Below are 14,725 nucleotides of genomic sequence, written 5' to 3'. Positions count from 1 at the left end.
ACTCAGGTCCTGCTGCCCTTTGCTCCCCAAGAAACACAGGAGGCAACCAGGCTGGTAATCTCTCTATTCTAGGAGGCTGAGGCAGGAGATCCAAAGTTCAAGTAAGCCCAGCCTAGGCAATTTAGTGAGACCCTGCCTCAAAATAAAGAATAAAGCTAGTCATAGTGATGCACATCTGTAATCCCAGCACTCAGAAGGATGAAGCAGGAGGATCACCATGAGTGCAAGGCCAGCTTGGGCTACCTAGTTGAATTCAAGGCCAGCCAGAACTACGAAGTGAGACCCTGTCTCTAAATATATAAACAAAGTAAGACCTGGAGATGCCAGGCATGATGGCTCATATCTGTAATCCCAGCACTTGGGAGGCTGAACCAGGAGGATTCCCCTGAGTTTGAGGTCTGCCTGAACTGCATAGCAAGACTCTATCTAAAAAGAAAAACAAAACGGGACCAGGGATTTAGCTCAGTGGTTCCGCCACCTGCCTTGCAAGCACAAGGACCTGAGTTCGATCTCCGGTACCAAAAAAAATAAATAATTAATTAATTTAAAAATTTAAAAAAACAAAACAAAAGCAAAAAATAGAGCCGGGGATGTAGCTCAGTGGTGCTGCCCCCTGCCTCGCAAGCGCAAGGTCCCAAGTTCAATCCCTGGTACCAAAAACAAAAACAAACCAGAACGGGGTACTAGCGTAGAGGTTCAGCCCTCAGTGTTGGGAGGGGGACCCCACAATCCCCATCTCTTGTCCCTGAGAGGGTCCTGTCCTGTTTCCTAAGGACCCAGCTCATCCATCCACTTCCAGGGTCAGGTGTCACTTTGGGGTCTCCGGGTCCTCTCCTGGGGGGCTGCTTTGGACCAGTGGCCCTCAAAACAGTCGTCTGAGACTCATCTGCCCACACTGGAGCCCAGAGGCATAAATACAGCCCACAGGGCCTCAACACCCTTTTCTCCACTTACCCCCCAACCAGCATCAGAGGACAAAATCATGACGATCCAGTGGACGGATCCCAACTGGATCTGAGGCTCAAGCCCCAGCCTGCCCTCCTGCACTGTGGGAGGGTGAGGAACCAGGCGGGGGAAGGGGGCTCCAGAGAGAGGAGTAACGGGGTATGATGCACAGCGTAGTACTGAAGAAAAAAGAAAGAAAAATAAGGAAGTAAAGTGTCCAACAGAGAGGCCAGTTTCATAGAGGCCAAGGAAAGCAGGAAGGAGAAGCAAGAGCAAAAGGCAGCTGGTCCCGGTGACCTTCGTGGTCCAGGTGGGGCCGGGACAGTGGGCTCCTTCCTGAGAGGTTGAGCCCCAGAGTGATGGTCGCTGGCCTCAAGGGTATGTGGCGATCGCCGCTCTGTCCTGGGTTCTGGGAGGTCGACAGAGAGTGGTGGTCAGTGAGGGGACAGGCTGTGGCATGAGGGACACCATGTGGGTGTCCAGCCCACCAGCCAGGACGGAGCCTGACCATAGCAGCGGCCTCCTGTGATCTTGCTGAACACCAGGAAGTCCCTGCCACCGCCACCTGGCCTCTAGGGAAACTTGTGAAACCCTGGGTGAGCGCAGGAGAGCAGGGTAGACGGTAATGAAAGAGCGGTGACGCACTCTGACCAGAGCAGATGGAAACTACTCCAGAGGGCTGGCTTGGGAGCAGCGTGTGCCTCCCAGGGAGCAGCCCAGGGACACTGTGTGCCACGCTGCTTTTTTGGAGGTCTCCCTTCAGGTCAGGAGCCTGGCTGGAAGACGCCGGGGCAAGAGTGCAAAGCCTCAGGACAGCCCAGGACAGGGGTAGCTGGCCCAGAGACCAGGCCAGCCACACAGGCCCTCAGGAAGGGGACGCCAAGCTGGTCTCCCTTAGCTCTTGAAAGCGCTAGGACCACTCCTCTCAGGAAAGCAACTTCTGTTGAAGTGACTTTTGAAACAAAGCAAATACGTTAAGAAATAACCCAGCTGGCTGGCTTTTCAGTGCTGTTTATTCTAAGGCCACAAAGTGGCTGGCACCCACTTCTGCCTTTGCCAAGCTGTGTTTATAAGGACCAGACTTTGGTGTCCCCCATATACATGCAGAAAACTGGGCCACAGGTCCAGCATCAGCCCTCTGCCCAGAGGCTGGCGAAGTAGAAGAGCACCCCATGGGTCCACATGGGGCTTCTCTGGAGTTTCTTTTGTTTGCAGTACCAGGAACAGAACCCAGGGCCTTTGCACTGAGTTATGTTCCCAATGCTTTTTTAAAATAATTGCTCAGGTTGGGCACGAACTTGCAATTCTTCTGCTTCAGCCTCCCAAGCATGTGCTGCCTCTCTTGGCTGAGGAGCTTTTCTGACTTTTCTCCTGAATACCAGCCCACACTTGTACAGAATAAAACTGCACAATGAACGGAGCCTGGTGAAATACACCTGTGACCTCAGCACTTGAGAGGGTGAGGCACAAGGATCACAAGTTCAAACCCAGCCTGGGCAGTTTAGGGAGACCCTACTAAGCCATGTAATCAGAACACTTGGGAGGCTGAGACAGGAGGATCATCACAAGCTCACTATTTACTCCAGACTAAATAGTTTAAGGCCAACCTGGACTATATCCACCCCCCAAAAGTGCTAGTGACATAGCTCTATTCAAAGGGTCTGGGGTCAAACCCCAGTACCACAACCATCAAAAGAAAACGGAAAAACAAACAAAAAAACGGAATTTACAAGAGGCCATTTTGTTTTGTTTTTGTCCTTCAGGCTGGCCTTAAACTTGAGTTCCTTCTGCCTCAGCCTCCCAGTTCCTGGGTTCACAGGTGTGCGTCACTATGTCCAGGGGAGGCCTCTTACAGACGAAGCTCCCGCACTGGCCCCAGATGGAGTCACTGAAGCCAGAGTCCTGCCCTGAACCTAATTCTGCCTGCCTGCCATAGATGCGGGTTACTCAGGGCAGGTGCTCTGGGCACCCTAACCAAGCCACCTCTGCCCCCAGCCCTTCAGAGACGCTAACCTGACGTAACCCGCTGTTGACCACTCCATTCTTTTTCTGACTGCCTGTCCCTGTTCACAGGGAAAGTAACTTTGAAATGACCTTTTTGTTGTTTTGTTTCTGCTTTTTTGGAGGGGAGGGGGCTCTTCTGTCTGTAAAAGCAGCTCTGATTCTGGGCTCATGCTACACTCAGCCAGTGATGGGAGCACAGGTGGCCAGTTAGGACAGGCGGACTGCACTGTGAGCCACCCAGACCCTGCCTGCCATGCTCTCCTTCCAATGCCTGTGAGCTTCCTTCTTTTGAATCAAGGTCTTGCTATATATTTCGGGCTGTCTTGAACTTGTGGCAATCCTCCTGTCTCAGCCTTCCAAGTGCTGGGACTATAGGTGGGTGCCACGACACCTGCCTTAGTCAATTTAAAGGATTAAAATCGCACAGAATATGTTTCCTGACTACAAAAGAATTTAATTAGAAATCAGTAACAAAGATCCCTAGAAAAAGCTCCAAATATTTTCAAAGTAAAATACTTCTAAATAATCCCTGGGTCAAAGAGCAAGTCCCAAAGCAGTGCCTAGAAATTTATGCCTTTAATGCTTTGTATTTTGTTTTGTTTTTCTCTTTTTGTTGTTTGGTTTTTATACCTATGAAGCCAGGCATGGTGACTTAATGTCAGCACTTTGGAGGCTGAGGCAGGAGGATGGAGGGTTTGAAGCCAGCCTGGGCTGTATCATACTCAAGACACTGTTATCAGAAGCAGAACAAAAACGCTTGTATAGGGAGACGACAGGTCTAGAATCAATGAACTCCCAGGTGTGGTTGTGCATGCCTGTAATACCAGCATTTGAGAGGCTGAGGCAGGAGGGTCGTTGTGAGTTGGAGGCCAGCCTGGGCTACGTAGTAAGTTCAAGTCCAACCTGGACTACATAGTGAGACCCTGTCTCAAAACACCAAAAATAAATAAATAAAGTCAGTAATCTACACTTCCACTTTAAGGAGTCAGAAAAATAAAAACAAATTAAACCCAAAGACTAAAGAATTAAAGAAATGAGAAAAATAATACAGGAGAACAATGGAACTGGACTGTGATTCAGATTGACTCATCCAGCTAGTTCAAGATAAATATCAAAATATACTGAAAACCCAAAAAGCTAAACGTCAGAATAAGCAGTTTATCTGCCAGATGTGGTGTGGCACAGCTGTAATCACAGCCCTTTAAGAGGCTGAAGCAAACTCTGTCTTAGCGAAACCCTGTCTCAGAAATTGAAAAGGGGTTGAGGATGTAGCTCACTGTGAAGGCCCCAAAATAACAAATATATGATGCCAAAAAAAGGCTGACTCGTGGCAAGACAGACAGTACGCGTCTTCCCGAAGGCAAGCACCACTGAGCCACAGAGACCAGGGTGAGGCTGGGGAGGGCAGGGCTTGAACAGAGATTAGAGCAGCTCTGGGTTTCCGTGAGGGGCCCAGCGGTGGCCGCACTGCTCTCAGCCAGGCCACTTACAGATAAGTGGATCCCAGGAATTGCTCAATGCTTAGTGGCCACTAGAATGGGTGGCTGTGTGAACCAGCTGCACTCAGGCTTCTAACCCAGTCCTTGACAATGTAGGGTTTACGGGAAACTGGGACTTTAGAGGGGGGAAAAAACTAGTTATTTTGTTTGTTTGGTTCGTTGGTTGGGTTTTTTGTTTTTAGGCAGGGTCTCACTATGTAGTTGAGACCCACCTGGAACTCACTATGTATCTGGTCTGGAACTCACAGCAATCCTCCTGCCTCAGCCTCCCAAGTGCTGGGATTACAGGCGTGCACCACCACGCTTGGCCAAAACTAGTTATTTTGGATTTTAAATTTCTTGGAACTCAGGAGCTTGGTGGGGAAGGGCTGCATTCCCAGCTGGGGGAAGAGAAGTCCTATTCTATTCGCCAGCTGTTCCAATTTTAATTCTTATCCCTGTGGCCAGTCACCCATCCTTTCCCAGACCCTTCCCCTCACTAGCTGCCTCCCTCTTAGACTAAGAAAGTAAACTGTTTTTTGCATTTGAACACCACAAACAAAAGAGAGGACCTTGCTAAGGATCCTATGCAAAGACTATAGGCCTATAGTCCCAACACTCAGGAGGCTGAGGCAAGAGGATTACAGTGAATTTGAGGCCAGCCTGGTCTACATAGCAAGATTCTCAAAAAACAAAATACGGGGCCAGGGATTTAGCTCAGTGGCTCTGTGCCTGCTGCTCGAGTGCAAGGTCCTGAGTTCAATCCCTGGTACCAAAAACAAACAAACACACAAACAAAAAAAGAAAACACACACCAAAAAACAAGGGTCAGGGATTTAGCTCAGTGACACAGTGCCTACCTAGCAAGCATAAGGCCCTGAGTTTGATTCCTGGTACCAAAAAGAAAAAAACATGACCAAAAAAAAAGCAAAGCCTTTTAAAAAACAAACAAAGGGTGACAAGATTCCCCATTCTTTATGAGGTCAGCATTATTTGTGTCTGGTGATCCCAGAACTTGGGAAACTGAGCCAGGAAGATCAATGCAAATTTGAGGCCAGCCTGGGCTACATAGTGAGTTCAAGGCCAGCCAAAACTACGAAGTGAGACCCTGGCTAAAAAACAAAACACAACAAAACCAACAGTGAGTCGGGGGGCCAGGGATTTAGCTCAGTGGTTCCGCCGCCTGCTTTGCAAGTGCAAGGATCCGAGTTCAATCCCTGGTACCAAAAAAAAAAAAAACAAACAAAACAGTGAGTTGGATTGCCATTGGTCAGCAGACAGGGCCAGCGTCTGGCTAAAATGGCTAAATTCCTCAGACTGGGGTTGGAATTTGCAATCCTCCTGCCTCAGCCTCCCAGAGTGCTGGAATTACAGGTGTGTGTCACCACACCCTGTTTAAAAATGACTGCGGGGGGAACCAGACTGATGGCAGAAACCCAAACACTATGGGAAGTTTCCTGCAAAAGATGCTTGCTAGTGAGGCGGCAAAACTTTTAGAGCCTCAGTGATAACAAACATGGCCCTGCTCTAGGAGGTCTGGGTCTCAGGGCCTGGTAGGGCCAGATCAAGAGGAGCGGAGGCTGCAGAGGCCGCCTAATTACTCTCCCCTGGGCACTTAGGGACCTCAGGGAGGCCATTACTGCAGCGCCTGTCCCCCAGGAGCCCTAGCAGCTGGGGAGCCGGCTGCTGCCCCACCCTCCTGTCCAGGCCTGCTCAGTGTCTTCTTTTTTGTGCTACTGGGGATCAAACTTGGGGATGGTCTACCACTGGACTACAATCCCAGCCTCTTTTTCCACTTTTTAAATTTTGAGACAGTCTCAGTTTAACCTTGCAGTTCTCCTGCCTCAGCTTCCAAAAGTTCTGGGACCAGAGGCGAGCACCACCTCACCAGGCGTTTTGTGTTTTTGGTATAGGCTCTCAGTGTGTAGCCCCTGCTGGCCTCAAACTCTATATCCTCCTGCCTCAGCCTCTCTATTAGCTAGGGTTACAGGCATGGTCTGCCATGTCCTACTGAGGTCTTGTTTGAAGGTAGTCCCTCAACTTATAAAAAGAGTGCAGAACAACTCCTTTCTGTTTTCTGGATTCATGAGGCTGTTTGGTGTCCAGAGGACTGTGGCCAGTACCACAGCTCCTTGAGCAGTGTACCTGGCCATCCTAGGCTGAAGGAAGGCTGCAGGCGGCTGGTGGGAGAAGCAGCAGCAGCAACCAGAGGGCCCCAACTTAACTGAGACACTCTTTGGCTGGGGGCGGGGGGTGTGCTCTGTTCCTTTAAATAAAACTTTATTTGCAGATGGACAGTGAACTGGCTTGGGGCTGTCTTGCCTCTTCCCAGAGCGTCATGGCTTCGGTACCATCGGGACCGCCACTCTCTCACGAGCTCTAAGCAGGCCATGCCATGGTCCTCCCACGCCTGCCGTCACAGAATTGGCCTGCACCCTGGAGCCATGGCAACGGCAGGAGACAGTGGCCGTCCTGTCTTACGCGTTGTGTGCGCTCTCAATGAGACCTTTATCAAGTGAGGAGATTCCCTTCGCTGGGGTGCAGCGCAGTGGGAGTGCCTGTGCTCAGCATGCACACAAAGGAAAGAGTTATTTTATATCCCCAAATTACCAGGAGTTTTCCTCATAGGCAGATACCAGATAAATACCTTATCTGGTATTTGCCTGTGCTGAAAAGATCACACAGCATTTTTTTTTCACGGAGGTGATGGATGAGGAAACCGGGGAGCAGAGCAGTGTTGGACCAGCCCACAGCACCAGGTGGACTGTGCGTGATGTGGATGTGTTCTTTTGAATACTAATTTCATTAGATTTGCTTATGTTTTAAATGCAGGCAACTATATCTGTAAGTTGAATAGCCCTGTAATTTTTCTTTCCTTGTGTTGTTACCTGCTTTGGGAAGGAAAATAACTTCCTAAAATGACCTGGGCAGCTTTAACTCTTTTTGTACTTTGCTAAATAATTAAGAGCAGAAGTGAGTGCTCCTGAAAAACTTGGTTTGCTTGAAGATCCGGCAGAAGCCTCTGTGTGGCTCCTTGGCCCTGTTCTCAAGCTTCCTACATCATTACGTGACGGTGGGCACAGTGGCGCACACCTGTAACCTCAGGGCCCGGGAGGCTGAGGCACGAGGACGGATCCCTGTGAGCTCAAGGCCAGCCTGGTCTCCAAAAACAAGTTCTCACTGTGTCACCCGGGCCAGCCTCGAACTTGCCGACCACCTGCCTCAGCCTCCCAAGTAGCTGTAATCACAGGTTTGAACCACAGTGCCCAGCTCGAACTGCTCTTTGGAACGCTGACTTTGCCATCTCCCGGGGCGCCTGTTTGCCCTCCCTTTCTCCTGAAATTGGTAGAGGCCAGACCTTGACTCCCTCAGCGGCTGTCGGGGTCCGTCCACTCTCGCCCTTCTCACTCTTGAGGCCCCTTTCCCTGGACCTTGGCTTCAACTCTGTAACGTCCGGGTTCTGCTGCCAAAGGCTTGTCCCGCTGGCCTTTCTGCCACTCCCCATTCTGGTGCCATCGAACACCTTCACGTTACTGTTTCCTGATGTAACCAAGGAGTGTTCGTGAGTCAGGGTAACCCAGTCCAAAATGCAGTTCTGAGACAGAGGGGCTGGGGTTGGTTCTGGTGCCACTGTGTTCGCTGTGAGTTCACGCCGGTTCCGGGCCTGACCTGTGGTGTCTGTCCGACCTCCTCTGCGGGTCGGATGGCTCGAGGGCTGGTCCCGTAGGCTCGGTACCCTCTGCCTGTGGCCCAGCTGGGCCCTCAGGTCTGGTCCCGTCAGCCACTCCTTTCCTGCAGCACGGTTACTTGCTACTCAATACATTATGAAGCTGGACCTCAAAATACAGCGTTCTTGCCTCTTACGACCTTTTTTGCCTAATTGGTTTTTATTTTCTCATTTTCAATTTTCTGTTATCATATTTTGTGTTTGATTTCTTTCTTTCTTCTCCTTTTTTTTTTTTTGGTATTTGAGATCAAATTCAGGATCTTGTGCTTGCAAGGCAGACAGCAGCACCACTGAGCTAAATCCCCCCCCCGCCTTTGTGTTTGATTTCATTCCTAGGGATTGAACCCAGGGCCTTGGCCCTGGGATACATCCCCAGCCTTTTTTTTTAAATTTTGAGACATAGTTTGGTAAATTGCTAAATTTCCAAGGCTGATCAGGTGTGGTGGTGCATACGCGTAATCTCAGCACTCAGGAGGCTGAGGCAGGAGGATCACTGACAGTTTGACACCAGCCTGAACCAAATAGTGAGTGAGTCCTTGTGTCAATTATAATAATTAAAAAAAAAATTGCCCAGGCTGTCCTTGAACTTGAGATCCTCCTGCCTGCTGGGACTGTCCATCCTGAGCACAGTGGAGCTGGCAGCAACTGAGGCAGGAGGATGGCCTCCAGGCCCAGGCCCAGAGACTGCTCAGGCAGGACCCAGCTCGGGCCTCTGTGTCTTCCCAAACCAGGGGGTGTGGCCTCAGGCCATGTGCACCACCCAGCCAGCATGAGTCTCTGGGCTGCCGGCCACTCCCCTCCACCCACCCACCACCTGTGGGCCCACCCTGTGCCCGGTGCCAGGCTGGGCCAAGCTGATCTCCATGCTATGCCCTCTCATCTGCCCAGGGCTTTTCCACACCCAGCACCCATGGTCTCCTGCCCTCATCCCTGAGGCCGAGGCAGACTGGGGCAGCAGACGGGCATGGGAGCCCTGAGCCCCACTCCTGCACAGTGGCCTTTGCCCCGCCCTGTAGCACTGGCCACATCCCCTGGCCTCACCAACCTAGGCCCGCTGCCCAGCTGCAGCCTGCAGCCATCCCGCACGTGCCGCAGGCGTGCTGGCCTCTGACTCTCCCTCAGGGAGCAGGCCCAGCCTGTGGGGTCCAAAGGGCCATCGCCAGGCCTCTGGAGAGTGATCTCTGGGGCGGCCTCTGGCCTGGCTGTAGCCCACGGTGTTTGGAGCAAGTCGGGCAGCCTGGGGGACGTGTCACCTCTGCCACAGCCACCCTCAGCCAAGGGGCAGTGTCACCCCGTGCCACAGCCCAGCCATCCCCAAGCCTGACTGGCCCAGCTGGCCCAGGCCTGCTTCTCCGTGGCCCTGGAGCCCGCAACTGACACTGTGGAAGTCTCTCGTTCGTGAGTCACATCTGGAAGCGACCGGGGCTCTTTCCCCCATCCCGGCACACTCAGTGCCCAGCAGGCATTCCAGGACTGGCGTCCACCTGCCCAGGGCCGTGTCCTGCCACAATCTCCCCAGGGCCCAAGCCCCGCTGCCACCCACTGCGCCAGGCGGAGGGAGTCGGGGGTGCTCACTGCAGAGTCCCTGGCATTTTCTGCCCTCAACACCCTCAGGTGCTCCTGCCCCAGGCTGCTGAGATGCTTGTTGCAGGTGAGGGGCACAGTGGGCCCGGGAATGCAGCCCAGCCTACCCTGAGCGCTCAGCGCCAGCTCCCGGCACTAGGGGTTTCTCCGGGAGGCAGTGCTGGGCAGGCGTGGGGGTGCAGGCCATTGCCTGTGTGGCACCCCAGGTATGGGGCCTTGTGGGGGGGGGTTGAAAATTCTGGAGACTCAGGGCCCAGGCTGTGGGACAAGATCATGTCCACTGTCCACATTGACCCTTTGGGTCATGCTAAGGCTAGGGCTGTACTCAGCAGCAGGGGAAGGAAGCCTCGGAAGGTTTGATGGGTGGAGAATGTAATATAATTGAATTTATAAGCACTAATAAGAAGGTGGTTCAGGCGGGCGTGGTGGCACACACCTGTGATCCCAGCACTCGGGAGGCTGAGGCAGGAGGGTCAGTGTGAGTTCAAGACCAGCCTGGGCTACACAGTGAGTTCCAGGGCAGTCTCAACTACATAGTGAGACCCTATCTCCAAAAACCAAAACCAAACAAATCTAACAACCTAAATTAATGAACGAATGTAAAGAGGTGGGTCATACCTTATGTAGTGGCTCATGCCTATAATCCCAGTACTCTGAGAGGCTGAATCAGAGGATCATAAGTTCAAATCCAGCCTGGGCAATTCAGCACCATAAGACCCTATCTCAAAACATTTTAAATGGAAAAGGAGCATGTAGCTTGGTGCAAAGGCCCTGTTTTCAATCCCTGGCACTGCTAAAAAAAATTAAAAAGAAGACCTGGGTACAAATAGTCCTATGGAGGAGTACTGAACTTGGTGTGTAGGCACTGGGGGGTGGGAGGGTCCCCTGAGGAGCAGGCTGTGTGGGAGGAGGGGCAGCTAACCCAGAGAGACTGGACAGGTTGGACAGCTGGAGCCACCATGAGCTCGGCAGGCCTTTGTTGCCTGTGCCCAGGGCCACAGTTCCAGCTGAGACCTGAGCCTGCAGCCAGGGCAGGGCCGCCCCAGCTCCGGGGCAGGCAGCACAGCTCTCCCGCTGCTCTCCTGCCTTTCTCAGAGCCCTCACAGCCCAGGCAGCCTTCACCGTGTTACTTGGCTGGCAGGGATAGGTCCAGGGCTGGCACTCATGCCACTCCATGGAGGCAGCTGGCTTGGGCAATGGCCCTGGGGCAGGCCCGGCTCGGGAGAGGAGATGCAACTGAGGGCATGTGGCCACTGGATGTGGCCAGCCCTTCTCCCAGGGATTATAAAACGTTCACGGAGGAGGAGGCACCCGGGATCTCTCATTTTGGACTCACCCGAGGTGAAGGGGACCAGCAAGCTCTGTCCCATGCCCTCAGTCTACACTCCCAAGGCCTTCACTGGGCCACAGGCAGAGCAGACCAGGCTGATGGCAGGAGGCAGTGTGCAGGCCTGTCAGCAGGGTGTGTATCCACATAATTTCTCTGAGGCCCACAGCGGGCAGCATAGGTGGGTGAGGGGAGACAGGCTACTTACAGGTTGGCCCTCACACCAGCACCAGGTAGGCAACCCTGGGCACAGGTCCAAGCCGGCAGATGGGCCCAACATGTGCAGCTCCAAGCCTTTGGGCCACCCTCTGCCCTGTAGCCCTCCCACAGCTTGGTCCCAGGGTACTGCAAGGAAAGGCCCAAAAGAACCTGGAGGTTCCAAAGCAGGGCTCCCCGGCCCCTCTGGACCCAGCTGAGGAGGGTGTGAGTTAGCTCAGCTCTGGGGGCTGCTCAGAAGCCACCTATCTGGCCTGGGGCTTCCCTGTCCCTGCCCCTTCCCACCCCAAGTGGGCAGTACAGGCCTGTCCTTCAGTGTCAGCTCACCCCCAACAGATAATCTTGTGGTCCTGTCGCCCTTCTCCCTAAACCTTACTTTTAAGACCCTCCCCAGGCCTGCTGTCAAGATGATTAAAGCAGTAAAGTCCACACAGTCCCTCCGTTTTGTGGGGGGCAGCCAGGGCCTTGTTTTGAGGTGATCGCCCAGTGTCAGTGTGGTGACAGCAAGACCTGGTCCAAGAGGAGACCGACCAGTGGGACAGCCTGTGACAGTGGGCAGGGGCATCCCAGCAAGGGGAGAGGGGTTCAGGGTCTGGGCGTGACCCCGACAAGCCTGCAGGGTGAGGAAGCCCAGTGCTCAGTGTCCCAGAAAGCCTCCACAGGACAGCCAAGCAGCAGCCAGGATGGGAAGAGGGGTGCAAGCAGGGTGAGCATGGAGCCCATTGCAGCCACTTAGGCCAAGTGACCACCTGTGGGCCTGGGCAGCTTAGGGCTCAGTGGCTGCCCCTGACCACTGCCCAGGCTGGCCCCTGTCCAGGGCCACCCTTGCCACACGTAGCACATCCCAGGGTCTCTAGATCCCTTCCCTGGGCAGAGGAGTCTCAGAGCACTGCACACGACACGCTCAAGATAGCAGAGCAGAGACCCCTGGTCCTGTGCAAGTCAGGACCCCTTCAGGCCTGTTCTGACCACACTCCTTACCATGGGCTTTATTTACTTACTTAGTCTTAGCCTGGGGAATGAACCCAGAGCCTTCATCATCTGTGTGAAGGGGATGAGCTATATCCCTAGCCATTTTGTCTTTTATTTTTTATTTTGAGACAGGGTCTCTCCAAGTCCTAGGTTGCCCAGGCTGGCTGGAACTTGCCATCTTCCTGCCTCGGCAGCCTTTTGGAAGGGCAGTTTCAGAGCCAGAGGTTGGAGTGTCAGAGTTGTGGGGCAGGATCCCAACATAGCAGCTGCCCTCAAGCAAGGTCATGCATAGCTCACATGAAGAAAACGAGGGCAAGGGGTCCAGGCCCAGAGCCATCCACAACTAGGACCCCAGCTCTGGGCTCATGCCTGCCCCCTTTGAGCTCCTAATGGTGCCCTGTCCGTTCTCTTCTGCAGAGTCCCCAGCACCTCGCGCAGCCCGCTGCCACCAGGAAGCTGACAGGAGCCCTGTTAGAATGCGGTTTCAGGAGACCTTGGCTATTGAGGGGATGAAGATGGCAGCACAGTCGAGGGCCAGGCCTAGCAGCTCCTTCAGCTCTCGTCCTGCAAGACCTAAAAGTTTCCAGCCGCCTTCCTGGACCCGCAACTACAATGTGAAGGACTGACTTTCTCCACCCTGTGAGGCACAGGACCCCACAAGGGTCTGGGGCTGGGACTGTGCTTTTCCCTGCACGTCAGAGGCTGGCGCACACCTGGCATGCAGTGGGGCCATAAGCTGCAAAGGAGGCTCCCAGGACGCTGCTGAGACGGCCTCCCTGGGGCACCACAGAGCCATTAAAACCTCTGTTGCTTCATCTGATGGCCACAGTGTCCATCTGTCCTGCTCGGGCATGGCACGTCAGATCTGCATGCCCGATCCCGGCCTGGCCCCTGCCACCTGCCTGCATCACTACCCATGGCCAGCCACACACTGCCAGGGGCATGACAGTGGCCCTCCCCAGAGTCTAGTGGCATAAAGAGCAGAATGCCACCCACAAAGTGTGTCCCGCAGTGTCTTGTGAGAGACTGGGCCTGCCCAGGGGCCCCCAGCTGGGTGCTGGTGGGTAGGGGTGAGCCCAGGAGAGCAGACCACAACAGTGCCTTCCACACTCATCTCCCGCAAAGGACAACAGTGGAGCACTGTGCCACCTGGATGCCCAGAGCAGGACACCTGCCGGGATGAAACATACCTGGGTGCACTGTCACGTCAAGTGCCACAGGAACACACCTACAGTACCCTCCCTACCAGAACACTGCATGATGAGGCTCACCCCGCCCGCCCCACACTCCCACATATGCACTCCACTCCAGTGGCCATTAATGACCCTGTCCTGTTGGCTTGTCCTGTGCCTGTTCTCCCAGAGGCCTTGCTTGGCCTTCTCTCCCCCAACATCCAAACCCACAGCAGAGCCCAGGGAGGGTTGCGACCTCAGTCTTGCTGAGTGTCCTCCAGCAGCGCTGCCCTTTCTGACCCCGACTGACAACTCCTCTGGGAGGATCATGGGGTGGGGGTACCCTGAGCCCTAACTTGCAGTTGAGGGCCAGGTAAACATCACAGGGAGGGTCCGACCACCAGCGAGATCACTGAGGCAGGCTGAGAAGTCACAGGCCCAGGTCACATTGCTTTGCAAATCTCTCTTGCAACCACCCTGTGTTCCTAAAGTTGGCATCATCCATTTCTCCAGGTGAACGGACAAACAGCTATGTGGATGTCTTTAACATGTCCACCTGGGGACACAAGGACAATGGCAGGCCATCGATGCCCCTGAGATGCCAGATGCACCTTTGGGGGGTCCAGTACTACCCTTTTGGGTGCGTGTTCCTGAGGTGAGGCCTGGCCCTGTGCCCTCCTGAGTATGAAGAGCACAGAAGTGCTCCCCTTCAGAGCCTCAGATTGAGCCCCAAGCTGCTACTCTCTGGACTAGTCCATCTTCTGGACTCAGCCACCACCTGAGTCCAAGAGCGCAGAGGGCAGAGGCCCACTGACGAGCAACTGCCCAGGGAGTCTGGAAAGCCTGTCAGACCCGAAGACACCCATGGAAAGGGGTCGGTTGTCCAGGCTGGGGCCCTGCAGATGCAGAAAGGGGAGCAGAGGAGCAGAGCAGCCAGGCTCATACTGGCCCTGGGACGTGGGTGGTTGGAGCAGGAGGTGCATGCAAGGATGGCTACGCCTCCCAGGCCCGCTCTCCCTAGGTGGCCCAGCCAATACCGGGGCTCATCTGGTTCTTTGGGTTGCCAGTTTTGCTTTTACTCCGAAAGTTCGGCAAGCCTTGAGTAGAAGTCACGAGGGAGATCGGGAGGGAAAGGGCGCCGAAAGCCCGAGGCCTCCATAAGAGGAGGCAGTGGCTTCTTTGTTCCCAACGCCCCCGCCTGGAATCTGACGCACCGCCGCACCCTGCTCCTGGGCCGGCTCCGGGATGCGCAGCCTGCATCCCCCCTTCCCCCGGGGGTGGCTGCACCCAGGAGCAACGG

General features: G+C 54.1%; 1 protein-coding gene across 1 annotated transcript in view; it reads left to right on the top strand.

Annotated features, from left to right (window-relative positions):
- The window catches only part of Ccdc57 (coiled-coil domain containing 57), an 83,554-nt gene extending 70,315 nt beyond the window's left edge, over positions 1 to 13,239 (top strand). The window contains exon 21 of the mRNA XM_033767435.1: positions 12,671 to 13,239. Within this exon, the coding sequence (XP_033623326.1) occupies positions 12,671 to 12,879 (209 nt within the window). The 3' untranslated portion in view covers positions 12,880 to 13,239. The remainder of the gene's footprint in view (positions 1 to 12,670) is intronic.
- The last annotated feature ends 1,486 nt before the right edge of the window (positions 13,240 to 14,725 follow it).

This window comes from Fukomys damarensis, unplaced genomic scaffold (genome assembly GCF_012274545.1).
Source record: "Fukomys damarensis isolate Sample0158 unplaced genomic scaffold, DMR_v1.0_HiC HiC_scaffold_23, whole genome shotgun sequence".
Taxonomy (NCBI): Eukaryota; Metazoa; Chordata; class Mammalia; order Rodentia; family Bathyergidae; genus Fukomys; species Fukomys damarensis.
Note: the sequence above shows the minus strand (reverse complement) of the source record. Positions and strands in the feature narration are given on the sequence as shown.